At 41.7% G+C, this 27457-nt stretch overlaps 2 protein-coding genes across 2 annotated transcripts in view; one reads left to right on the top strand and one right to left on the bottom strand.

Annotated features, from left to right (window-relative positions):
- The window catches only part of ngfrb (nerve growth factor receptor b), a gene marked incomplete at both ends in the record, with an annotated part of 38693 nt that extends 25388 nt beyond the window's left edge, over positions 1-13305 (top strand). Inside the window, 2 exons of the mRNA XM_084456141.1 lie at positions 6859-7019; positions 12968-13305. Coding sequence (XP_084312267.1) covers positions 6859-7019; positions 12968-13305 — 499 coding nt within the window. The remainder of the gene's footprint in view (positions 1-6858; positions 7020-12967) is intronic.
- Positions 13306-22150: 8845 nt separating this feature from the next.
- Positions 22151-27457, bottom strand: part of kif19 (kinesin family member 19) — a gene marked incomplete at both ends in the record, with an annotated part of 45280 nt that continues 39973 nt past the window's right edge. Inside the window, 4 exons of the mRNA XM_084456427.1 lie at positions 22151-22272; positions 22443-22620; positions 26003-26394; positions 26630-26756. Coding sequence (XP_084312553.1) covers positions 22151-22272; positions 22443-22620; positions 26003-26394; positions 26630-26756 — 819 coding nt within the window. The remainder of the gene's footprint in view (positions 22273-22442; positions 22621-26002; positions 26395-26629; positions 26757-27457) is intronic.

Below are 27457 nucleotides of genomic sequence, written 5' to 3'. Positions count from 1 at the left end.
AGTCCTAACAGGAGTTCTGAAACTTTGAAAGACTGTTGGCACTGTTAGCACAGTGGCTAATGTTAGCTAGCTAGCAAGCTATATGTGTTGTGTTTAGCAAGCTACCTAATGCTAATGTGAAGTAAAGTTAACACTAGAAAGATAGAGAGGGGTTCATTTGGGGTCCAGTTAATAAAAAGATAAATAATTTGTTGCACATATTCAAATTCTAGGACCCTCCGTAAATGACGTTTACTAGATATGTGTTTTATCACTGGTATCCTTACATTTTTAAAATGACACTGGGTAAAGCTACTGTAGAGATTTTGTACTTGTTTTTCCTGTAAAATGTTTCTGTCTTTCAAGGCTTTTCTCTCAGCAGATGGCGTAGGGGATCATTCAGACATGAATGAGATGTGTATATTTCTAGCATTATTGTATATATGTATAGTTTATTGTGTGTGCATTTATATATATATATATATATATATACAGTTAACACATTAAATTGCTAATATATATATATTATGGCTGTCAATTTAACGTGTCAATAAGTGCAATTAATTATACAAAAAATAAAGCACTAAACAAATTAACACAAATTATTCCAACATTTTTTATTTTATTTATTTTTTGAAATTTTGTCTTAATCTGACATGGCAAAATCAGATATGCAGGTCAATTGCTAAGGTAGAAGACAAGGGTTTAAAGGGGAATGTTAGTTTTTGACAACCTGGACCTTATTTACGGCATATTATAAGACGTTTGACTCACCGAGATAACTTTGGTGTAATTCGGAGGCCTGTAGAAGAAATTTAAAATCCAGCGCGAGCCAAGTATATCCATGTAATGGCGGCGGACGGGGCACTGAGAATGCAGCTTCTAAAAAATGTATTTTCTGCCGCGAAACGGTTTTCATCAATTTGTTTTTATGAATCGCTATTTGTGCTTGCATAGAGCGAGGGCTTGTTGTGGTGTTCACATGCCTCTGTAATATAATCTTTAGAAACGTCTTTAGAAACGAAATATAGCTTCCCCACTTGCTCCAGCACGCATGCGCACAACGCGCAGACTGGCTATTCTCCGTCTGTAGGCTACACTTGCGGCTCGGCTTGTTGGTGCCTGGAATATTGTGTGCAATATGGCTGAATATTTATCAGATTTTGAGGATCCCCATGTTTTTTCACGGCACCGGCAGCTATGTTTCATATCACTGCCTCGGTTCGCAAAGCATTGTGTGAGTTTTCATCTACCCCTCGGTTTCAAGTCAACATCTGAAAACCCTAGTTTTGGAGGGCTGTTTGAACGTCCACTAGCCCACGATATGCCCTCTAGTCCTAGAAGCTAAAAGGAATGCGACACTACCCTACGCGTGAATGCACAAAATGTAGGGGTGGGGCCAAGGGCTAGGGCTAAGGGGGGGTATTGGGATTGGGCCTAAGCCTAATATTGTTCTAGGGTGGAATACTCCTTTGAATTAAAAATATCTTTAAAATCATGTGTCTGAAATCCAAATAGTACAATGCTTGAGTAGGCATTAGCATGCTTATTCCGCAACACCCAGGGCTTGAATTCACTTCCATAGACACCAAGGCAAGGTCATGTTCTTGTTGAGCCTAGTGAGAAGCTGGCAATGTTGCCAACTCCCCTGTAAGGGAAGTAGCTGTTGACTCTCCCAAAAGTAGCTAGAAGTAGCTAGATGACGTTATCAACTAATTAGCATACTATGCAATTCTGAAACAGGTCACATGAATTTTTGTTTATTTACAAACATTTTTAGTTCCCATATAACTCTAAAGTTTGCTCTTTTTTTTCACAACTATACAGTGGCCTAATGAATGTAGACCTACAAACTGTTTACATATTTGCTGTGGGGCTGCTAGCTAGTCAGACTGGCTGTGTGAGTGGGGAGGATCAGGAGACGGCAGCCCTCAATGTAGGTCTACTCGGCTCTTGTGAGCTCGGTTGTAACGTGAACTGCAGAACGGGATATGTTCGATGCTTTTTTAGAGCTCTGTCTACACAATCATTCCCCAAATGACCAGAAAAACTCGTTAGATTTGTTGCTAGTTCTTTTGAGTAATTAAGTTGCCAAGGGGGGCTGGAAAGTCTCCAGATATAGCGACAATGTTGCCAAAGTTGCCAAGTTAGCAGCACTGGAAGCTGTAGGCCGGGAGCCAGGTCCATCCCTCAGGATATTTTTGTGTGTTGGCTGTAAGCCGACACCAAGAAGAGGGAATCCTATTTGTCGCCCCATCCCCTGTCGTTGTTGACCTGCAGTTCTATTGTTGTTACCACAAGAGACAGTGGTCCCAGAACATCAAAACAAAAAGACTCCACAGATTTTCCAGGTCAGCCGTGGCCGAGTGGATAGTGCGCTGTTTATATTATACCTCCATGTGTGCTGCCTATCACCTCATCAGGTAAGTTATTTTGACTACCTGGTTTCACTGGAATGTCTGGTTAATATGTAGCCCTTCTCAGTCTCGTTGTCGCATTCCGCTCAGTGTCTATTTTAACAAATGCTGGGTTGAAGCTTCAAAGCACTGCCACCACCACAGAAGAAGACTACCTCGGAAAAATAATTTCACTCGGACAGAACGCATCTAAATAAGTTATTTATTGGTAGCGCCGAGACTTCAAAACCCAGCATTTGTTAAAATAGACCCGTTTGCTTAGGTAAGTGAAGTTTCATGTTTATCTGACACTTGTAAATACGAGCGCCTCTCCTAACTAGGCCGACACCGGTTTATTTTGACGGCAAAGTGAATGGACCAGCAAAGAACTGTTGTCTGGCCTGAGTGAGCGGAATGCGACAACGGGACTGAGAAGGGCTAGTTGAAATGTAGAGTAATATCTGAAGTAAACAGTAACCCATAACCTGGCTGCACGCTAAGCTAAAGTTAAGTTCAGGAAATGAAGCCCAATGATAGCTAGCTAACGTTAGCTAGTGCTAGCTAACTCACTATCTAGTGTTAGCTACCTAACTCAAGGCCCGAGGAGTTGGAGATACTGTGCACGTTCTCTCAAAGTGCTTTAGCTAAGGTTAGCTACTACAAGCTAGCTAGTCCTTGTCCTCAACCCTTGCCTCCCAACGTACGTAGCTAAACTATTCACACAGCAAGCAACGTCAGCTGACTGGGACTGTCTCGTTGAGTAGAATAACCAGTGTTGTGAAATACATTTAACAACTGGTCAGTTGATATGTTGCACAGCAATCGAGCAGGACTATCATTAGGGCTAGGTTAGGTAGCAAGCAAAGTCAGCTTGCCCAGCTGGTATGGTTATAGGCTCATTCCTATGGGATAGCTTAGTAGTTTGTGATTTAGCAATGGGTTGACTAATCACTAGATCAATATTTTCAGTTGGGGATAGGACTACAACACCACCTGTGCTGTGGCACCAGGAATCTGCTCTGACCACTGTTTTTATTCACCACCATATCATGCATGCATATTAAATCATCATATTAAATATCATGCAGATTAAATGTACTGTATGTCTACGCGACACAAAAAAGGCTTTATATAAATGTTATTTTTGGCCAATATTTTAATGCACTATTTCCCTTCTGTTCTGTTGCAGCTTTGATGCTGGGATGCCTGGTGTGGTTGAGGCCAGAGAACACCGTTATGCAACACCAGTCAGGTGTCGGCTGCTGTGAAATGCTGATGTCCAGCAAAGATGGTCTTCAGGTGCAAGCCCCACCCGGACAGGACATGGCCAGACAGCAGTATCTGATCATGGATGTCTGTGACTGTGTCCATGATATGTAGGCTACAATAAACAACGAACACATGTTGTTGTTTTTATTGTAGGCCTATAAAGCCCGATGGATTAAAGGCTTTTTAAAACACTGTGTGCTTGTTAACCCAGAAATAATTCAGAAAGTTGTCAGGTGTCCGTAATCCAACATTTCTGCTTTTTTTTAATTTCCTTTTCCAAACAAATCGGAGGGGTGATATCATGTCACTGCTTCAGCACAACCATTAAACACAAATTATATAGGTCTATTCAAATTATGATCATGTGTGAGCCACTACAATAAAGCGTAGGCCTAAATGGTTCAAAAAAGCGTGGGCCTCTAGAACGCGCTCGGGCCTATGCGCTAGGGACTATGGACGAAAAGAACATTACAAATGTTCAATAAACAATATTCCAACAACCAAAATATTCAATTTATAAGCTACATATTCAACCAATCATGCATTTGCACAGCAAATATGACATAAAGCCAAATTAAATGTAGCCTAGGCTAATAAGCCGAGGAAAATGACTAGACCTCATTGTAGGCCTATAGCCTACTCAAGTTTCAACAGTGCTTAAACCATGGGTAAGTAGGGTATTGTAGTGAAATTATTCTTTTTTTTTTTTTTTTTAAATCTGTTTAAATAGTTTATTATTGTTATATCAGAGATAAGGACTTTGATTATAGCCTATCCTAGGCCTATACTAGACTACTCTGTTGTGCTGATAACTGAACAGCATGGATCAAACATTTGATCAGTTGTGTTTCAGTTGTTAAAATATACTTAATCGCCGGACATTGTATAGGCTAGTGAGAGGCTGAGCATGCATAGCTGAAATATACTACACTGAGCTAACAAGCTAGCTACCGGTCCTCCACTGCTCAAACAAACGCTACAGTTCACATAGGCTATTGCAGCAGGTAGGCTACGACAAGAAAACAAAATCCAATAACTGCATCAATAAACCAGTTAACTAGGGACAAAAGCCCTCGGTGCTGCTTACGTTCGTTGCCTGCCTAGTGCCTCTCCGCGTTGTCTAGACGTCTAGACAGACAGCAGGTGCGAGACTGCAAGCGCGTGCGCCTCTGTCTCTCTCTCTCTCCCTCGCCGTGTCATGTCAACAAGCAGACAGAACGTGCGCGTATCGCATTATTTTTTACAATATTCGTACGAATTTACTATTCGGGAAAAAGCTACAATTTGTAGTCATCCGAATACCGTATTCGTATTCGGGCACACCCCTACTGTACAGTAGTATACAGTAGTGCAGAGTCAGTTGTCTATTGTATAGACAAGGTGTTCAATTGCTCAAGTGTTGTCAGGTGTTGGTTCGAGTGTACAGTGGTGCAGAGTCAGTTGTTTATAGTACTCTGGTTGTACTATACATAGGCCCTCACTCTAATTATAACAATGGCACACATGCCACCACCTGGACCAACAAGTGAACACGTGACACCTTGCACCTTGTCTATACAATAGACAACTGACTATGCACCACTGTACACTCGAACCAACACCTGACAACACTTGAGCAATTGAACACCTTGTCTATACAATAGACAACTGACTCTGTACTACTGTATACATGTGCATTACATGCCTCTCTTCTTTACAAAGATGGACATAACCACAACATGTCCTGAGATCACATGCAAAATAACAACTTATGGCTACTTTTAATGTGCATGTCTGTATGTATAATAAAGCATTTAGAAAAAGTTTAAATCAAGACTTGAGTATTACCTATTCTGTTGAGTACTATGTTTACAATTGTTCATTCGTGATATTATTACAATTGACCTTTCAAGTCTGCCTACACTTATGTTACTTAGCTAAGAACCATTTTAATTACAATTTACTTCTAAGGGCAAATACTTTACTTTCATATCTTCATATCAATATAATATCAAGATCTTAGTAGATGTCCAAATAACCCACTGTGTCCTGGGTGTACTTATTCACCACACAAGGGAAGTGCAAAACAGCAAGTCATGACCTTTATCCAGAAACAAAAGTTGAACCCATTGCAGCAAAATAGCTTTATTTAAATAACATTACAGGAATCATCAGTGTAACTGCTTTAGCCACTGACCGCTACCATTAATGTTATGGAAGCTGCTGCTAGTTGTTGTGAGCCCATGAGCTAACTGGCTATCCCGCTCTCATTGTGCTGGATTAGCATTGGAAGCATTGGAACTGATGTGTCCAGGTGACAAGACCCATCTTTATTTATCAGACATTACCGTCCTACCAGTCCCGCACAGAAACAAGCCAGCCAACACACATAAGCCAGGCTGGACCTGGCCTGGTTAGATAATAATAATAATAGAAAGTTGAGTGGAAGGAAAAAGTGTGGTAGGAAAAGGTGCACAAGTAACTGGGATAACCGCAGCCTTGAGAGGATTGTCAAGCAAAATCCATTCAAGAATTTGTGAGACCTTCACAAGGAGTGGACTGAGACTGGAGTCAATGCATCAAGAGCCACCACACACAGACGAATCTAGGACATTGGCTATAAATGTTGCATTCCTTGTGTGAATGAGTTCCAGGAATCTTTCAAAATGGAGGCCTTAGTCACCTTGGATGCTTTTAAAAATAAGCTACTGGACTATAAAGCCGAGTCTGTTGTGTGTGTTTTAAATAATGTTGCCTTCTGTGTACTGTATGTTGCTCTTTGAAAATGAGACCTTGGTCTCAATGGGTTACCCTGGATAAATAAAGGTGGAAAAAAAAATATATATATATGAAATTATGATTATGAAAATATAAATTATTATATTATCATAATCATCAGCAACCTTTATTTTACTAGGCAAGTTAATTAAGAGCAACTCATATTTACAATAACGGCCTAGGTGGGGATAAAAGCCCCCTAGGGGATGTGCATGGGGAACAAAATAAAAAAGAGGTAAATGGTGGGGTATAATAATTTAAAAAAAGAGTTCATAACATCCAGGGGTGCTGCTGCTCCTGTGCTTGACTTAACCATTGAGGGCACTATTACTATTACTATTACTACTTAAGTGACATTTAAAAAAAAAAAAATTTTTTCATACACAGCTGCTGTGTCTGTATCTCCAAAAATGTATTGACTTGATTTAAATTCAATGAGGAACTGTTTCCTGTCTAGGTGCAACAGCTGTAAGCAGAACAAGCAGGGGGCCAACAACTGCGCAGCCAATCAAAACCAAACACCGTCACCAGAAGGAGATAAGCTGCACAGTGACAGTGGTATATCCGTGGACAGCCAGAGCCTGCAGGAACAACAGGGCCAGAGTCAGACACAGACAGGTAAAATACCCATCAATCCATGCATCCATCTGTCATCCCTACATACTGCACGCACACACGCACGCACGCACACACACACACACACACACACACACACACACACACACACACACACACACACGTGTATAGTATAGTGACTGACATATTTAGCCCCCATGATATTATAGAAACCCTTTTCATGATTGTGAACAACTCTATGCATCACATGACATACATGCATCAAAGTCAAGTTGAAAGGAATTCCCCCTTGGGGAGTTGCGTTAACTCCACTTTAAACACAACCTCTTCAACCTACTGTCGCAAATCAGCACATTAACAACTCTGAAAGCACTGCAGTTTAATTAGTGGCATGTGCTCCTGGCAGTTTGGAGTCCTGTCTTGACTAACCAGTTTAGAGAATTTGGGATGTTTCAAAACACACTTGGCCTAAGCTGCATCATACTGTTTGCCTGATTTGGCTAGAGTCATTCTTTTGTAATTACATGCTCCTGAGAATGTGTTTTTGTAAACTTGTTTTCATTTAAAATAAAATATTCAAGTACACCTACAGAAGTACACCTAATAAAAATACCTAACCAGAAAGGGTGCTCTGCGCATTAGTGCATTTTGTTGGTGTAACTCAGTTGAAATGGTTAGTCACATCTCAGTTTATAATATAAACTGAGGTATGACTTAAATATTATGTAATAGCTTATCACAGGATCCAGACAAAGAAGGTTATTTTTCTTAATAGTGAATGAGAATCAGATATTATTTTGTTTTACATGCATAGAAAGATAAGATGATATTGTTTGCTTAAACGGCAAATACATACAGTTGATATCTAAGTAATATCTATCTAAAGCTGATTTGACTCTTCAATGATCCCGTTTACATGCATAATTTGATTATAACCTGATTAAGGCAATACCCCAACTATTGCAACTGCCATGTAAACACCTTAGTCTGATTAGCTTAATCAAATTAAGGTCAAAATCAGATTAAGCAAAACCCGATTTACACACCTAGTTTTCTGATCAATCTTTCGATTTATTTGGCCATGTACTGTATACCCTTAGGCTGATTTTATTTGAGTTTTTACGAGCGCTTTCCTAAAAAAATGCCACAGACCAGCTGTATACATGTGTTCAGCATCCGGAAACGTGACCTAGCTAAATGGCTATAAACAATACTAGTTAGTAGCTATAAGAAGACGTCAGGTGCTGGTGGTGGGAAATCTAAAACGCCACATTTTTGGAGTGACAGCGAAAATATTCATGCTGGAGAGAAATGAACATCCTGAGGTATTTAGACGGTTGTAAAACCAGAAATGGCGATGTTTTCCAAAAGGTTTCCACTAAAATTAGAGAGGTGGGTTTTGTGAAAACCGTTGAACAACGTTGAACAGCTTCAAAGCACAGAAACAGGATAACACAAGTGGGTCTAATGCAGCGACGTGCCCATATTTTGAAATACTCAACGACATGCTGGGGCATCGACCCTTGTCCACTGCTGCCAATGGGGTAGATGTCGGCTTCGACGATGGACCCAGCACCAGTACTGACAGCGATGATCACGTTACAGCTGGGGACCAGGAAGGTAAACCATTAGCTGTATAATTACTAAAAGCTAGCTATCATAACGTAAGCCAAATTTGTATGTTAGCTAAAAGCACAGAGATTTTACAGGCCCATGCCACTCTGCACTTGGTGTAACGTTTAAAGGACAATGCTCGTTTTTGACAACCTGGACCTTATTTACGACATATTATAAGACGTTTGACTCACCGAGATCACTTTGGTGTAGTTCGGAGGCATGTAGAATACATTTTAAATCCAGCGCGAGCCAGTATATCCATGTAATGGCGGTGGTCGGGGCACTTAGAATGCAGTTTCTAAAAAAAAAGTTTCTGCCGCGAAACGGTTGTTTTCATCAATCTGTCTTTATGAATCGCTAGTTGTGCTTACATAGAGCATAGGCCTGTTGTGGTTTTTCACATGCCTCTGTAATATGATCTTTAGAAACGTCTTTAGACACGAAATAGCTTCCTCACTTGCGCTGTGCGCATGCGTGCTGGAGCAAGTGAGGAAGCTATTTCATCAACTATATATTTTCAGCAGTGCCAGATGTGATGTCCAGGAGGAGCATTGGAAACTCTACCATGGCCAACTGGAGCTCTCAGCACCAGGCCTTTCTAGAGAGGATGCAGCAGCAACAGCCGCCTGGATCTCAGAACAGCTTCAGCGGAGCCAAGAGAGGGAGGAACGTTTCCTTACTTCCATAGTAGAAGTCAACACCCACAGCACAGTGCGTGGTCTCTTTTGATGGAGGGCTTACAGAGCATCCAGCCCCCATACCCCCTTCCAGGGTACCACCCAACTCCTCCAAGCTACCATACTGGTATGTATGGCAATCCTGATACAAATGTACACTCTGAACAAGCAGGTGAAGAAAGACGTTTTTTCTTGACTTGTTGAATTCTATGAGAAAAACGTCACTTTCACAAAAAGTTCACAACATTCCCGAAAAGGCTTATCTGATATGAAAGGGCGTATTGATATGGTGGCTCACTTTCCTCAGTTCAATGAATGCCTCATACTGTTTGCTATTCTACAATTAAAGAAGTGTGTAATGTTTATTCACTGTGTACTGTGAAAATGTTCTTATTTTAGATACATATTTATTTTGTATTTTAAGTACAATAGACAAAATAAGCGATGTCCAGAAAGTTTTAGGTAGGTAGAGGTTTTGTGTATTTGCTTTTAGAAAGTTGCTTTATTTTGATGGTTTATTTTTATAACTTACTATAATAAGTAAAATGTTATTTATTTACAGAAGAAGAAGCCTGTGTTTATGCTTATATTTTTGCTTCAACAGGCACCTTTAAAAAAATAAATAAAACAAAACAATTGTATACTTCACTAGTGTGATGGGCTTTTTTGGGATAGGATTGAAGACTGGGATGACAACAAAGAAGAACATGTAGGCTGTACTACTACTATAATAGCTATTACTACTGCAACTCTAGGCTAGGAAAAATACAAAATATATATCACTTTACAATGTTCATTGTGGTTATCAGAAAAAAAGAAAGTTACTCTTCTACTTACATACAATACAGTACTACATTAAATGTACTTATGAGGTGATTTTTTACATTTCTCATCTATGTAATGGAAAGTTGGCTGCCATATACTCGGTCCGAGCTTGCCTCACAGTTTAACCCTCGGTGCCTGGTGCATTGCTTGCACGTACACCTGGTTAAGGTAGGGCTCTTTCCAAACCTGTTGCTCCGTCCAGATAGGATTGGCATATTATTTCTCCATCTCACAGTAGTTGTGCAATGCACAGCAAGTGGCAACCAGATGTGGAGTGAAGGTGTAGTGGAAAACACTACGTTTCAAGAGCACCTTCCACCGTGACTTCAACCTCCCAAAGGCAATTTCCACTGCAGTCCTGGCAGCACTCAGGTAGACATTAAATGATTCCTGTTCTGGTGTGATGGCTTGAGAGTAGGAGTAGCCTTTGTTAAGATAGACAAGGAGTGGGTACGCTGGGTTGCCAAGAATTATGAAGGTCACCAGTTTCCCTTGGAACGTCCAAGATCCTTTGTTCTCTGAAGAGTAAGATGAGATATTTTGTTAAAAAGTAGTAGGCCTATTCTCATAGTTGATATGTGAACCAAAATGGGACAGAATGCTTTTTTCATTTCAGTGTGACTTTTAAGCTGAAAAACGCATGATATCTATAGACGCTGGAACAGTTAGCTACTACTGTGTTGTTTAAGCACAACGTTGCGCATGCGCACTTCGACTGAATGCTGCGTCCTGGGGGCGCGAGTTTTATAAGGTAATAAATGTCAATGTATTATCTTTCTGAGTAGACTGTTTGGACGATTCAGCTTACCTTTAGTAAATCTAATTGGAGAATAGCACCAGACATGTTTGTAAAGGTCCAAATATCGCAATGTATTGCTTTAATCTGGTTATTCACAATAATCATAGTATTGCTTGCATGTAAACGCAGTAACGAAGAGCCAACATTCTTTAAAAAAACAAAACGACAACTAATCTTCAGTTGATAGAAATAGATTACTACTGCAATGTTTTAACCACTCGGCCACTGCACCAAAGCTGGAGAACGATAGTCTATTAAGGGGGGTGGGGGGTGGGCTTTGTCTCCTTCCTCGCCCTTAAAAGAGAAGGTTTTTTTATGGCCTTATCATCCATCACCAATGTTTTTAGATGTTGATGTACAGTACATAAATCATTTTAAAGACATACATTTATTATTTATTACATTCCTCTATACATTTATGTAAAGTGTGGTGCTAATGCCCAGTAGGGAACACTGGTTAGGAGAGGCTAGTGCCTACCTGTCACATTTATATGAGAGAAATGTTGAATGCAAGGTTCCCGGTTCGAGTCAGATCATTGCCAGAAATGTGTGTACCCATTACTGATTGTTGAATATTATATTAGTGATGTATTAATAATCCTACAGTGAATATATAAATTTAGACACTTTTATCCCCAACACAAAAAAAACAAAAGGAGAGGAGCATACTCTACATGTTTGATATGACCAAACTTGTACTTTTAATCAGCCATTATTGTACTACAACACAAAGGGTAATACTGTTTTTTGTTTGCTTCAACAATAAAATTAAAAAAGAACACAGTTAGTGAAACCAGACACTCAAGGAGTGAAACCTCAGCCCAGATCTGAACACCTACAGTATAAGCACATTCTCAGCCTCACACCTTTGCAAAACACTAAACATATCTCTCTATATTAGATACAGAAATCTAACATGATGTTTTCTTTTCCATTTCAAAACACTATCTTTAAAAAATCAATGCAAGTGTGGACCAGTGTATTCACTCATTGTTGACTTAGCCACGGTGATGAGACGTGGCGGGCATGTCACGGATACATGGTGTCAACAGAGCCGTCATAGACGCACACAGTAAGGTGTTCATCTTAAAGTGCATTTCTCTACACTGAGCTGAAATGAAACCAGTGCACATAGCTACAAAAAATAAAAACATATTGGCAGTGGACACTTCTTCCTTCCCGTTGACGTACTTGCTCCGGAGTCTGGGTCAAAATCACTGTCCAGTGATGTCGTGCTTGAGGCTGCGGGATTGGTTGTTTTTTCAGGGGTTCCCTCTGACGTCCCGATAGCAGCTTCGCTGATTGGTTTGGTCACTCTGGGGGTTCCCTTCTTGCCACGGATAGACTCTGGACTGCTTATAGTCTTCAGCGTCTCTTGAAATGTGTGTATTTTCATGGCTTTGATTTCCATCTCGAGGTCAGTTTTATACTTGTGTTGACTTTCGTTGTCTTTTATCATGTCCTTATTGAGCTCTGCGTTGTGTTTTGGTTTCAATAAAAGACTGCAACCAATCTCTCACTACACACACAGTGCCAGTGTCCCTTCACTCCAGGTGTATTCCAAAAATGAGTCTCTCCAACACGGGATTTGAGCGACAATCAAAAGATGTTTATTACAGGAGGTTATAGCATACAAAAGACGATAGCATTTAGTCTAATGTCAGCTCCCTGCCTGTAGCTGTCTGGCTCCAAAATCAAATCATGTGAGGTCAGGCAAAGCTCTTAAGTGTTTCGGGTTCCCTCCCTCTCCCGATAAAACGTAAAGGACAGGTTCGGAATTTAGCATTATAAGCCATGTTATGAGGTTATTTCCGATCATATACAGCGGCCAATATCAGTTTCGTCAAACGGTGCACTCTCGAGATACAGCCCATTGCTGCTATCATCCGCGTAGCAGTGGTATTCGATGCGTTTATACAGTATTTATAAGGTGTTCTGGTGGTGAGTTTGACATTTTATTGCACTGATCTGTATTTAAAACATTTTATACACTAAAAAACCTAAACTAGACTTATTTACTGGAGCTTGTCACATAATATGGTTATATTAATGACATTTCTTTTCCCTTGCAGTGGTCTCTGTAGATGAAGAACCTTGCCTGCTCCTTCCCCTCCGTACCCGAGAGGAGATGGAGAAGCTCTTGTACAAGGGATGCAAAGGGGAGGGGCTATCAGAGGACAGTGATTGGTGCAACCTAGCTGGAATCCTGGGTTACAAAGAACAACGCATTGCTGACTTCCTCATGGAGGAACATCCAGTCCGTGCTCTGCTTTCTGATTGGGCATGCCAAGACTGCGCCAGCATAGACACACTCTGTACAGCTCTTCGCAAGATCAACCGGGACGACATCGCTCAGAGCTTGATCCACAGCCCTTATGCCACCAAGCCTACCGCTACATCTGCAGTGTGACTTGAGCTACGACCATAGTACAACTGTGCAACCTGAATCACCAATGCAAGATTATGACCAAGTTAACAAGATTATGAACAAGTTAATAATTGACATGAAATCCTCCTGACTGAATACACTGACTTGAAACCATCTGATCAACTATATGAATGCCTTACACTGATGGCAAGTCTACTAGGAAAATTAAGACCAAATCTATTGATTCATCTAGTGTGATCATCACCAGATCCAAACCAAATTACTTTCTGACAGGGGTTTGTGCTTTACATGGTCAGAGCTACCTACCTTTGCTTTATTTCAATCCCTCTCAGAATTCTACATAAAATGAAGCTTGCAGTGTTTTCGAAGAGCAGAACTAAACACATGGCTGTAAGATCATAACTACTGTAAACCCATTAGACATACTGTATAGCCACTTACTGTATAGCCACTTACTGTATAGCCACTTACTGTATAGCCACTTCACAGGTTTCATGGTTTTTATGTCGCTGTAATGTGAAATTGCACAGATGCTGGTTTGCAACTGTTTGCTAATTGGCTAATGCCTGTCACTGCTAGAAGTTTGACATTTGCTAAACCTTTTTGAACTCCACTTTATTCCCACACTCAGAACTCAGGGAGTAGAGACACATGACAATCCATAAAGGATTTACTCTTGAAAATCTTTAATCCTCAATTTAATCTTGAAATGACCATAATAAATTGTTCACAGGCCACCATTTCTTGTAAGCAGATGTTCAGGATGGTGTAGTAGACTAACAGGCATGACTCCTGTAGCATTGTGAGACCATCCTGATCTCGCAAGTTCACTCTCAGTTTCTCTCTGCAGATCAGTCTGGACTTCTAGCTAGTGCATTGTATTGTGTTTCTGTTTTTTTCCCGGTAGGCGAGATGAGTATAATGACACATCCGTGAACAGGCAAACAGACATGACTCTCAGAAATTTGGGGGAGTAATAAAAAGAGATTCTCATTCCATCTGGATCGGCCATTAAATCACTGGATGTTATAGTAAAAAAAAGTTTTTTACCGACATGGCTTAAAGGAGAATTCCACCCTAGAACAACATTAGGCTCAACAACTAGACACCCACAAAACAATAAAGAAAAATTAGTTTTTCTGGACTATAGTTGCTCCATGTAAACAAAGCATGTTCACGAAGTCTGGACTTCCGGGGATTTCGCACACACTTATACAAAAAAATGACAACCGACGCACAGACGTTTAATTTACCTGAATTTGTTGGACTTTTTTCTGGGTTCTGGCAACCGATGGAAACTCACTCCTGACGGTGCAGGCAAATCCTTGATTCCACAAATTGCACGGTATTTTGGCATTTTCTGTGTTTTTCCTCAATAGCGAATATAGCGAGATACAGGGTCTGAAAAATGTTCTGAGTGACAAATGTTCGCTCGAGAGATAATGATGGCTACCGCTGTTGTTCTGCCTAATTCCAACTCTGTTCGCCTCCTCCCGATAGCTCAGCTTCGTGCAATGCATGCTGGTCAATTTCAAAATTGAGTTTTTCAAAATATGTGTCTGTAACCACCACATTCAGTTTTTTGAATTTATTACTAAAAAGAATGACATTTTCTGGTTTGGTTTTAGTTCATTGTAAACGATACATATTATGTGTGTTTAGAGGCAACAAAATCATAGACTTGAATTTTCCCTTAAGCGGTAATTCCCTTCACTGTTGGGGGAAGGTGGTTGGGGACTCCTGTAAATTGCTAGGCTAATCTAACAATTTCACCGTCAATCTTCTGTGTAGTTGACAAAAAACAGGTTGTGAAGTAAGCGGTACACTATTGCCCTCTAGTGCAGCTGTGCAACGGTATTGGTGAATCCTAATTAGTCTAAATCCCATGCTACACACACATGGACACGTCACTAGGGCTGGGTTGAAAATTGATTTTTCGATTCAAAATCGACCTTCATTTGAATTAACGATAATCGATTCTTAAATCCCAAGATCGATCTATTAACATACGCCCTTTCCTCTTGATGCTTGAAACTTTAACCCCATTAGTGTGGCATGTTACAGTAGCTAGCTATCTTACTAATGTTAGTGCTGAACATATGGACTGTGAGAGGCAGCTAGGTAGCTAACACTCTTATCTTAAACGTTTAGCTAGCTACTGCCAGTAGCTAATTAATATAATTTAGCTAGCTAGCTAACACATTAGTAATGTGTCAGTGAATAATCATTCTGATCATCGGAATCATCAGTCTGATCATTAGCTGATGTTAGCTAGTGAAACTGGGTTCTTGTGAGTCATCGAGTACTGTAGGTAGTGAGTTGTTGGTTAAACTCACTCCCCAGTATAAATACTGTCCACCCGCGCCAATGAAGAGCTAGCTTTTCATTGGCGCAGCTGGTTAAAATGGTGTCTGTCACGTGGGAGACCCAGGTTTGATTCCCACCCAGGGCATGCCAAAATGTATGGGTTACACTGGTGCCGTGACCCGGATGCCCTGTGGATATGGAGTGAGTTTAGGGGGTGAGTGTAACCGAGTGGAACTGGGCTCTCGTGGTCCTTGAGTAGGTAGCGAGTTGTTGGTTAAACTCACTCTTCAGTATAAATACTGTCCACCCGACAGCTAGGGAGCTAACTGTTAGCTAGCTAACAGAAGGAGCTAACGTCCAATCAGTCTGTAGAGTTCCAGTCTGTAGATTTGCACAACTTGTACTAGGCTATATTATGTTGACTGCTGTAGTGTGTTGGTCATCTTAAATAAAAATTGTACATTAATGTAACTGCTTTGCGGTCAATTCTTAATGTAAACATTTATATTTTTAATAATGCACCAGGTTAGAGTATTGCTTATACAAGTTCTCTGAGAATCTATTTAATATCCAAGAAAAATTGTAACTGAAATATCGAATTGAATCGGAAATCGAATTGGGGCCTTGTTTTGGGAAATCAGTGACGATACCCAGCCATACACGTAATGTATAAAAGAGGCTGCAGTTAAAGGGGAACGCCTCTGTCATAGCAAGTTTAGTTCAAATGTCGCTTTGTCCTCAATGAAACCGATCTGTACACACCAACATTTAACCGATCCGTGCAGTAGTAAGCTAGCTCATTTTTCCTCTGTGTGCGCACCCCCTTTATAATGGAGGTCTACGGGCCTCTGCTAAAAACTATGATAAACATGCATTTTCAAGGCAGGAAGCGCAGGGTGTGATCTTACCGGTGTCATTATGCTGTCATGTGAAATATATCGCATTCTCAAACCGAATATTGAAACAAAAGCTCCATTTGAGCCAGAACTATTTCGCCGAACGCACTACACCATACCTTTCACACTGTAAACTTCCGCTGCACGTCGTAGAGAGCGCAAGCGTGCGTGGTAAAGCTAGATGATTGTTTACATCATGCCAGCCATGCCTAACACGTCAACACATGGGGATGGCGATTCATTTCACAAGACAACATTCTACTGAGACCAGTAAGGGGCTTCCTGGCGCTTCCTTCCTTGAAAATGCATTTTTATCATAGTTTTTAGCAGAGGCCCATAGACCTCCATTATAAAGGGGGTGCGCGCACAGAGGAAAAAGGAGCTAGCTTACTGCTGCACAGATCAGTTAAATGTTGGTGTGTACGGATCGGTTTCATTGAGGACAAAGCGACATTTGAGCTAAACTTGCTATGACAGCGGCGTTGCCCTTTAAGTTTTATTCATAGTTTTTGTCCCATTTAAATGATTTGTGGAATGTTCAGTTGTTCAAAGTGATGGCAATTGGTGATTTGAAAATATCCACACACTTTGCAAACTGCCAGTACTCCTACAATTTCCACAGTATGGTCACGTATTATACACCAACATGTTCAGATGTTCATGCTTTTACCCACATACAAATATCTAATCGATGCCATTTATAATTTTGGAAATAATCAGTGTTGTTTGAAAATCATGCTTGCCATACCCACTAATGGTGGAATGTTACTGTTCCACTCTAGTGGCAGTTGATAATTTCAAATTCATACCCTTTTTCTAACTACTCATACAGATTTTAAGATACACAGTCCTATATCTCATATTGTTCCCAGGACTCCTACAGTGTTAATATATAAGCTGTGACATTTATACTTCATGAGTTAGGGCTGACGCCGGCCATACTTTCTTCATGCATGCTCTCTAGTGCTGGTGTGTATAGTATTGCACCACAGGAATCATAAAAAAGAAGAAAAAGCTATGGTTTAATATGATGGCAGTCTTCAACCAACAAAAATGTTGGTCGACTGACAAGGTATCATTTTTTCCTGACCAATCTTTTTTTCTTCTTCTTCTGGCTTAGCCTACATTACCAAATTGGGCTGATTATTCTTTAGTATTCATTAGTAACTATTATAACTAGTAATTATGTATCCATCTTATGTTTTTTTCATTAGGATATAATTCAGTCTTTTTTCATGTAGGCCTGCTTATACTGTAGGCCCTGCTTGCACAGACCTCATGTTTGTGCCAGAATAGGCCTACATTCCATGTTTACAGGTCGCCTTCATCCATCCAAATGATTTAAATACAATTAATTGCATGCACTGCCGTTACATAATTTAATTTTTTATCATAATCATCTTTATTGTGGGGCTATAGTAGGCCTAGGTAAAATAAAAATAACACTTAATAACACGTGATGGCAAATGGGCTCTGCATTCAATTCTCTTCATTGAATTGCTTAATCTAGCCTAAGGTCTTCATTTTAAATGAACAGCAACAAAAACAACAATATACATTTTCAACTTGTAAGAAGGTAGCCTACTACAGACTTTTTCTTTGACATTGTGCAGTTCATCTGGGCTTCTTTCTGTCGTTATCAGCTATGAAAGTGTAATGAAAATGTTGCTAGTGCCTTCTGCAATAACATTACGGTCAACACAAAGTTATGAAATTGGGATGTTTGACCTGATGTCAAGTGGGACAGACAGGCTGTACGCGCGTGTGTGTGTGTGTGTGTGTGTGTGTGTGTGTGTGTGTGTGTGTGTGTGTGTGTGTGTGTGTGTGTGTGTGTGTGTGTGTGTGTGTGAGAGAGAGAGAGAGGCTGGGTGCCTATGTGTGTGACTCGGGTTAGGGAGACCCCCAAAGTTAGAATCCTACCATCCTACAATCACACTTGGGGCTGTAAAATGTTCTGTGTTTAGGTAATTCAAATCACTCCCATTTCACCTGTCTATTTTATTAGTGTTATATACTGTATTTTTTGTCTAACAAACTATAAGCTTTGCGATTGCCCAACCAATATAATGTAGGTCGGACAAGAGCATTTTGACTAAACAATCGACTAGTCGAGCAATCAAAGTCAGCCCTATTTAAATACAAGATGAGTTTGTCCACTTAATTCATAAAATATTATAATAATGTAAATGGCCAATTTGAAAGAATGATCCCATATTTGTGTTTGGTCAAGTGCTGCTTCATCAGTCAAAGAAACAGAATGTAGAAACGAGCAAATCATCAAACTGTGTACATGAAGGAAACCAACACAGCATTGTGCACTGGAATTTTTTTTTTTCTTCCCCAAAGCTCACACAATCTAATAGGGAGCCTACACAAATTGTCCTATTTTTCCTTCTTCCCAGGCAACTGGAACACAGCTTCAGTCCCATTTTTCATGGGCAGACCTCCTTTCTAGCATGCTTTTCTGGCTATTCTGACCTACAATCCTCTGTGTGGTGGATGATTTGTCACATTCAGTGAGCCGCAGAGATGGCACAGGCGGATGACAGCACATTGACAATGCAATGATGATGTAGTAGCATGAGTGTTTCTATCTGTATGTCTCGTATCATCATTATCAGTTCATCAGTTGTCAAAAATAAATGCCAATAAACTGGTTATGCCAGCCATCCATGTGTTCCCAAAGAAATGTTGCTTGTAGGATGTTATTTGACTGCCTGTCACCATCCAGACATGAATGACAGTCCAGAGTTTATAGCTTCTTGTGAACGAACAAGTTCGGTTTTCCTCTTATATAACAGAATAGAAGAGGAACAGATTCACAAACAGGTTATTTGGATAAACCAACCACATACTGGGAATCTACATGGTTTCTCATCTAAAAAAATAAATAAAAACGTAATGAAGTGATATACTGTATTAACCATTGAGAGCCAAAATTACAACAGCTTTTAGCCTGCTTTAAAACCCCTTCTTGCTGACAGCTGGTAAGAAATGCATTGTGTGATATAGCTTGAAGTAGGCTAGTATGCCCCATTTGTATGCATATTGCATGCAAAGTACGCAAATTGTAATGGCAGCTGTAGTATGTACTAATAGCAAAAAGTAGAAGTATGCATTTCGGCCAGGTTTCACGTACAGAAACTGTCAAGGTAGGAAGTGACATGAAAAATGGGACTGATGAGAAACAAGGTGAAAAACCCACTTAAGCTTGATCTTTCTTAGCAATACTAGTTCTAACCAAGTGAACCATTGTTAGTAATGGCAGTTGATACTGTAACAACATACTACATGGCATTTTGCGCATACAAACACCGTAGCAATAAGTCCACAGAAGTTGGACAGTACTGTGTATGGCTGATTTAATGAGACACAAATTGCTCATAAACGGTATTAGTACAGCTTTCAGTTATTCTTGATATATGGAGCAGGCATCTTGAGTTTGAGGTTGGAGTTTTAGTCTGGTCAGATCAGGGTAGGTGAGGTTCCCAAAGTTTCCAAGGAGGAAATTCCAATTCAGTAGGCACTCCAGATTACATTTCTGTCTTGGAATTTTGGAAAGCCCATGTTCCAGAGGCAAATGGAACGCACCATGAATACAGATTAATCCTTCCTTACAGTATTCATTTAATGTAGTTTGAAGAGAGAAGCATCATATACTGCAGCAGTAATGTAATGTGGTTCATAGAAATTATGGGTGGGAGTTATGGAAATTATAGGTATGGAAGTTATTATATACTAAGGTGCTGTGACTTACTGTAGGTTTCCAAGATGGCCACCACCATGTTGGTCACCTTGTTATTGTGACACAAATCTGTTGGGGGTGCCCTAGCAACATCAGCCTTATCTCTCCTTGCAGAAGTCTTATCTCTCCAAGTCTAATGGGGTGTGGACCTGTCAGTGAGCTATACTGTACCTCTAATATCAGACTCCTGAAAGAAATAACCTTCTGCTTTGGGGGGCAACGCTCACAACAAGTTTAGGGAAAACATTGATGTCGGGTCTCCCTATAGAATCTAAATGATTGATCAAAATTGATCTCCCATTTCATAAACAAATCACATCACAGCCATCTTTGGATTTCATCAGAATTTTATTTGGGTACAAATAAAAAATGTACAAAATAAAGCATAGAAAAATGGTGTTCATAATTATGAAAACAATTATAATTAGGACAACAATTTTGATAACATAAAAGAAAAGGCAACAGTACAATGTAAATCATTAAAAATACAGTTGGGTATTATGCCAGCCACTACAGACAAGCCCCGCTAGGGCAAGACATGGACTAGGTGAAAAGGCATAGAGACCCTGGTGAGAATGTGAATGTATTAACACCAAGCTGAATACAGAAGTGCAAAAATAAAAATAATCAAGTTCCAATATTCTCAATATGTGATTTTAATATTGAGATAAACCCTCAATAAATCTGATACAATGGTAAAATGTTATGTCCTAACAAATGCGTTTGTTAGGGTTGTTTATCATCTGGACATTTTCCACCAGTTATTCATTGTCCTTCATTCAGTTTATGCTCTTCAGATAAGGCGTGGCCCGTCTTTGCCTCCAAGAAGGCTGCAAGCAACAGTAGGTTAGATCCCATGTCTTGTTAGTTTCATTGACGAAAAACACAATCTACAAAGATTATATTGTTAAAATTTCTACAAATCCACTCAGAAGCTTGTTGTAACATAGAGACTTTGTACTTCATGACAAGCATTGAATGTTATCCAAATCTAGATCTACTGTCTACCTCCTTACTGCTGCAGCACATAATATAAGTATGGTGACACCCAACTCTACAGGCATATATGGGGCTACCCAGCAGAGACCAGAGCAGAGGACAGCTGGTGACTGAGTCATCTTTGGGGACCACGGGGTGGTCAACATCTGGGCTTCCTATTGGTGTACCCCTGTAATCATGTGATCAGCAAAAGGCATAGGTAGTCTCTATAAGGCAGATCAGATTCCCTCCTTGGGGACTGACAGCCAACAGGGCTCCAACAGGGATCAGGCTCTGGGGGAGGCGAGTCTCCCTCCAGGCTCAGGCTAACCCAGTATCACAGCTAAACGTGTAATAGATGTGTAGAGGCACTTGTGTGAAACGGCTCGGTATCACGTTTTAACCATGCTTGAACGTAGAATAGACACATTGTTTAAAAACATGAAATAGACCCGTTGCTTAAACGTTTAATAAAGCCGTTTTACAATGCATGTCAGTACTGGACACAGGGGTCAGGCTGATTTACAAAAACAGGACCCAGGAGAGGAACTACTCGGACGGCGCTGAGTGGGCATGTTGCACAATTCGCAATACCCCTGCTCGGGCACGCTCGTTTGGTAGCTCGTGGGCGAGCAGGGGGATTGCTCAATGCTCGCTGCCCACACGCCTCCTGGCTGCCACACGATTGTTATGCATTAAGAGAAACGGGTCTATTGCACGTTTAAGCAATGGGTCTATTTCACGTTTTAAAACAATGTGTGTATTCTACGTTTAAGCATGGCTAAAATGTGATACTGAGCCGCTTCACACAAGTGCCTCTACTTGTCTATTACACGTTTAGACGTGATACCCTGTTGCTCAGGGTCAGCTAGTTGGGGTAGTGCTAGTGTTGGGGTGGGGGGCTCTGGAGTCCTATGTTGGGCCCTCCTGTGTGAGGTCCTCAGTGCCTGCGTGTGCGTGGGCCCCCTGTGCCTGTGGTGGTGATGTAGAGCAGGGGCTGGGGCTGCCGGGGCTGGGCCCCCCGCTTCAGGGTGTTCAGGGGGATGTTGGTCGCGGAGGACTCTGGAAGAGAGAAGCCAAGCATTAGGCCAAACCCATGGGTCTTGTATTGGAATGATATAGGCTTATAATAGCTTTGCTTTAGTTGGAAGGAATCACTGCTTACTTGAAGGTATCTTAAAAACTAGAACACTTGTTGTGTATTTCAGAAAAGCTGGGTAAGTTTGGCTGACCTGATTGTTGGTTGTTGTTGGTTGTTGTGGGGCAGCGGACTTTGGTGAGAGGCGGGACACCTCTGTGATGGGGGCGGTGCAGCGGGGCCTGGGGCTGGCCGTTGATGTGGAGATGGGGGTCTGACGTGCTGTCCAGGGGGCGGAACCGCTGGGCAGCCATGGCCTTGGACTGAGGTAGCTGAGGGTCAATAGAGGATAGGAGTTACAGTAAGGCTTCCTTTATAAACTAACCCATACAATGTTTCACTTTTATTAACTATACCATACTATGTTTTGATGAGTTAAGTCTACTTTACCATTTTTCATTCATTCATTCAACCTTTATTTATCCAGGAAGTCTCATTGAGATTAAAATCTCTTTTGCAAGAGAGACCTGGCCTGGGTAGCAGCAGCAGGCCTATACAATAGTTACAGACAATACAGTACAACAGTCAACCATACATAAAACAATACACATACACAGCTATTCAGCCTGGAGTAAAGTATAGCATCTCAAAAAGTCTTACATTCTTCTGTTACAGTATCTTGTATGGGCTTTTTAAAATCACCCACAGTTATGAGATTGGTTAATTTCAGTTCTTTCTGTAGTAGTAGGAGAAAGCTGATTTTCCCAGCTCTGCACCAACCATTGGAACATTATAGCGCAAACATTTCTGTGAGCGTAGCAAATAGCTGTCTGGGCTCAGATACAGCAAGGAACAGGTTGAGGGGTATCTTACAGTACCTAGTGGCGGAGTGTTGTAGTCTGCATACAGCCAAAGATGTCCAGCTCACCATTTGCTTAAGTGTACAGTACAGTGGTGAGTTAGAGACTTTGCATTCGTAATAAAATGTAAAGATGCACGATACACTGAATTAATAGTTTGAAGGAAAAATCACTGGAGCACACAAGGCATTTAAGGCCGTTTATTAGGTGCAGTTAAACAAGACTAACGTTGCGAAAATTGCATCTTCATCAGAGTCAGTGATGATTCAATAATTTTCGGGTTGCCCTTTACAAGCTGACGTGCGACGAGGGAAGTAATACTCCGTGAGCTGTATACACAATATCACCAGACATAAAGTACAGACATAAAGGTGGCTTGGACAAGTTTTTTTCTTTAAAAGAAAAAAGAAAATGTGTTTCTAAAGTAAAAGCCAAGCCTATCCTAAGCTTCCTGACCAAGTTGTCACTGTGAACTTCCACAGGAAGTTAAGAATAAAATTAATCTGATACAACCAATATCAGAGCAAATGACAGGGCAGTCGACACCACTATAGGCCACATCACGCTTGATTGTCGCTTGGCTCTCTTTAACGCACCCTCTCGGTGTATGGAACATCAAGGCTTGTCTCTCTTTAACGCACCCTCTGGGTGTATGAAACATTAAGGCTTGTCTCTCTTTAACGCACCCTCTCGGTGTATGGAACATTAAGGCTTGTCTCTCTTTAACGCACCCTCTCGGTGTATGGAACATTAAGGCTTGTCTCTCTTTAACGCACCCTCTCGGTGTATGGAACATTAAGGCTTGTCTCTCTTTAACGCACCCTCTCGGTGTATGGAACATTAAGGCTTGTCTCTCTTTTAACGCACCCTCTCGGTGTATGGAACATTAAGGCTTGTCTCTCTTTAACGCACCCTCTCGGTGTATGGAACATTAAGGCTTGTCTCTCTTTAACGCACCCTCTCGGTGTATGGAACTTTAAGGCTTGTCTCTCTTTAACGCACCCTCTCGGTGTATGAAACATTAAGGCTTGTCTCTCTTTAACGCACCCTCTGGGTGTATGGAACATTAAGGCTTGTCTCTCTTTAACGCACCCTCTCGGTGTATGGAACATTAAGGCTTGTCTCTCTTTAACGCACCCTCTCGGTGTATGGAACATTAAGGCTTGTCTCTCTTTAACGCACCCTCTCGGTGTACGGAACATTAAGGCTTGTCTCTCTTTAACGCACCCTCTCGGTGTACGGAACATTAAGGCTTGTCTCTCTTTAACGCACCCTCTCGGTGTACGGAACATTAAGGCTTGTCTCTCTTTAACACACCCTCTCGGTGTATGGAACATTAAGGCTTGTCTCTCTTTAACGCACCCTCTCGGTGTATGGAACATTAAGGCTTGTCTCTCTTTAACGCACCCTCTCGGTGTATGGAACATTAAGGCTTGTCTCTCTTTAACGCACCCTCTCGGTGTATGGAACATTAAGGCTTGTCTCTCTTTAACGCACCTGTATGGAACATTAAGGCTTGTCTCTCTTTAACGCACCCTCTCGGTGTATGGAACATTAAGGCTTGTCTCTCTTTAACGCACCCTCTCGGTGTACAGTATGGAACATTAAGGCTTGTCTCTCTTTAACGCACCCTCTCGGTGTATGGAACATTAAGGCTTGTCTCTCTTTAATGCACCCTCTCGGTGTATGGAACATTAAGGCTTGTCTCTCTTTAACGCACCCTCTCGGTGTATGGAACATTAAGGCTTGTCTCTCTTTAACGCACCCTCTCGGTGTATGGAACATTAAGGCTTGTCTCTCTTTAACGCACCCTCTCGGTGTATGGAACATTAAGGCTTGTCTCTCTTTAACGCACCCTCTCGGTGTATGGAACATCAAGGCTTGTCTCTCTTTAACGCACCCTCTCGGTGTATGGAACATTAAGGCTTGTCTCTCTTTAACGCACCCTCTCGGTGTATGGAACATTAAGGCTTGTCTCTCTTTAACGCACCCTCTCGGTGTATGGAACATTAAGGCTTGTCTCTCTTTAACGCACCCTCTCGGTGTATGGAACATTAAGGCGGCTGTTGGAACACATTGGAGCTGCAGCCTCCTGGCTGCTGACTAGAACCAGTGGTGGGCAGAGGGGTCGAAGGGGATGATTTTGCTGATCTCTCTTTCTTACTCTCTCTCCTAGGTCAAACATCTCTCCTAGGTCAAAATGCTGAGAAGCGTTGTTTCCTATTTTATAATCTGCCACTGCTTGAGTGGCAGTACTAGAGACTGGAGAGGCTAACCTCCAGTGGTACAGGTCCTGGTCCATGTTAGATTGCTAAAATAGCATGTTCATTTGTGCATTTTTTGTTTTTGTTCATTCAAACAGAAATGTTCTTGTCATATATTGACACTGAATATTGTGATAATTAGAAATTTAAATAAAAAAATAATAATTCAGCTTGATTTGAAAATGTTGCACTTTTTTTTATATATCGGTCCAAAATATCGGTATCGGTCAGCTAAGACTCTCCTAAATTAATATCGGTATCAGACCCAAAAACCTGATATCGATCGGGCTCTAATTGGGATGTTAACCCCACGCCCGACCCCCAACGTGGAAGACCAGGAACAGTTGGAGGAGGGTGGTCCACACACAGATGTCTGGGAGTGGGCATAGCTGGGAAAACATGGCCCCAACCAAGTGAGTTGGAAAACATTTGTCAATGGCCTATGTTCCTTGGAGGAGCCAAGGGCTCAAGTCAAGTAAGTACTTTTATAAATTACACCATACCATGTTTTGCAAACACAGACGTGTTTATTTATAAGTGTAATGACGTTCTCTCATGGAGGTACCTCTAGATATAAAAGCAACACTCACTGCCTGACCCGTGACCTCAAATGACCTGGAGCGCCTCTTCCTGCGGCGAGCCTCAAAGTCCTGCTCTCTGGGGGTGGGGTTTTTGGGGGCAGGCTGGCAGTGGCGTGGGCGTGTCCAGGTGCCCTGGGGGGGTCCAGGGCCCTCCCCTGTGCTGCTGGACAGGTTGTCGTCCGAAGTGGCGTGCTGGAGCTCTGGACTGGGCTGCCTGCCGCGGCGCAGGCATTGGACCCTAGGTGGCGGCTCGCTGAGAGACAGACTGCTCTTCTGCTTCTTGGGATCCAGGGGTGAGGAGGGGGGAGGCAGCCGGAGGGAGTCTACCTCCAGGGCTTTGGAGCGCCGCCGAGCCGCCTTCACAGCGATGCTCTGGACCCCTTTCAGGATCTGCTGCCTCTCTGTGGAGTCAAAGGAGATCACATTTCTTTGTATGGAGATAAGGGCTTAAATTAACAATTATAATGGTATGCCTCAAGTTACAACTGAGTATTTGTTGATATCGGGTTCCATGCTATCAAATCATCCATCTGATTGTCCCCTCAGCCTCCTCCCCTCTCCCTTCTCAGTCTGTCCTCCTCCTCTCTCATATCCAGGGTGGGGTTAAGTGAGGGGTGGGGTTAGGGGACCGCTTACCTTTGCGTGTGAGAAGCACATCTGCGCCAGTCTCGCTGCTCTCGGGGGAGGAGTCCAGCTGGCTGCTGACACTGTGGCTGAGGTGACTGTAGCTCAGGGTAGGCTCCGGGGGAGCCAACGGCTGCAGCTGGAGAACATGCACCACGCGTTACTACCACCATGTACCACAGTGTTACTACCACCACGTACCACAGAGCGTTACTACCACCACGTAGCACAGAGCATTACTACCACCATGTACCACAGAGCATTACTACCGCCATGTACCACAGAGCGTTATTACCACCATGTACCACAGAGCGTTATTACCACCATGTACCACAGAGCGTTACTACCACCATGTACCACAGAGCGTTATTACCACCATGTACCACAGAGTGTTACTACCACCATGTACCACAGAGCGTTACTACCACCATGTACCAGAGTGTTATTACCACCATGTACCACAGAGCGTTACTACCACCATGTACCACAGAGCATTACTACCGCCACGTACCACAGAGCGTTACTACCACCATGTACCAGAGTGTTATTACCACCATGTACCACAGAGTGTTACCACCATGTACCACAGAGCATTATTACCACCACAACAATAGGGCCTGGATTTATGTGAGCGTTTTTACTAAATAATTGGTGGCATTAATTGTTACTTTCCATGTGTTTAATGGTGTGTATTGTGATCTCCAATCCCGTTAAATATTTTGTGTGTGTGTGTGTGTGTGTGTGTGTGTGTGCGCGTGCACGCAGAAGGTTGGACATGGGAGTGGTGAAGCATCCAACTGTTTTGAGCACCCACTGGCAGAAACGTAAATCGGTACCAAT

Source organism: Borostomias antarcticus (assembly GCF_949987555.1).
Source record: "Borostomias antarcticus genome assembly, chromosome: 22".
NCBI lineage: Eukaryota > Metazoa > Chordata > Actinopteri > Stomiiformes > Stomiidae > Borostomias > Borostomias antarcticus.
The sequence above is the reverse complement of the archived record's forward strand: the minus strand, read 5'-3'. Positions and strand labels throughout refer to the sequence as shown.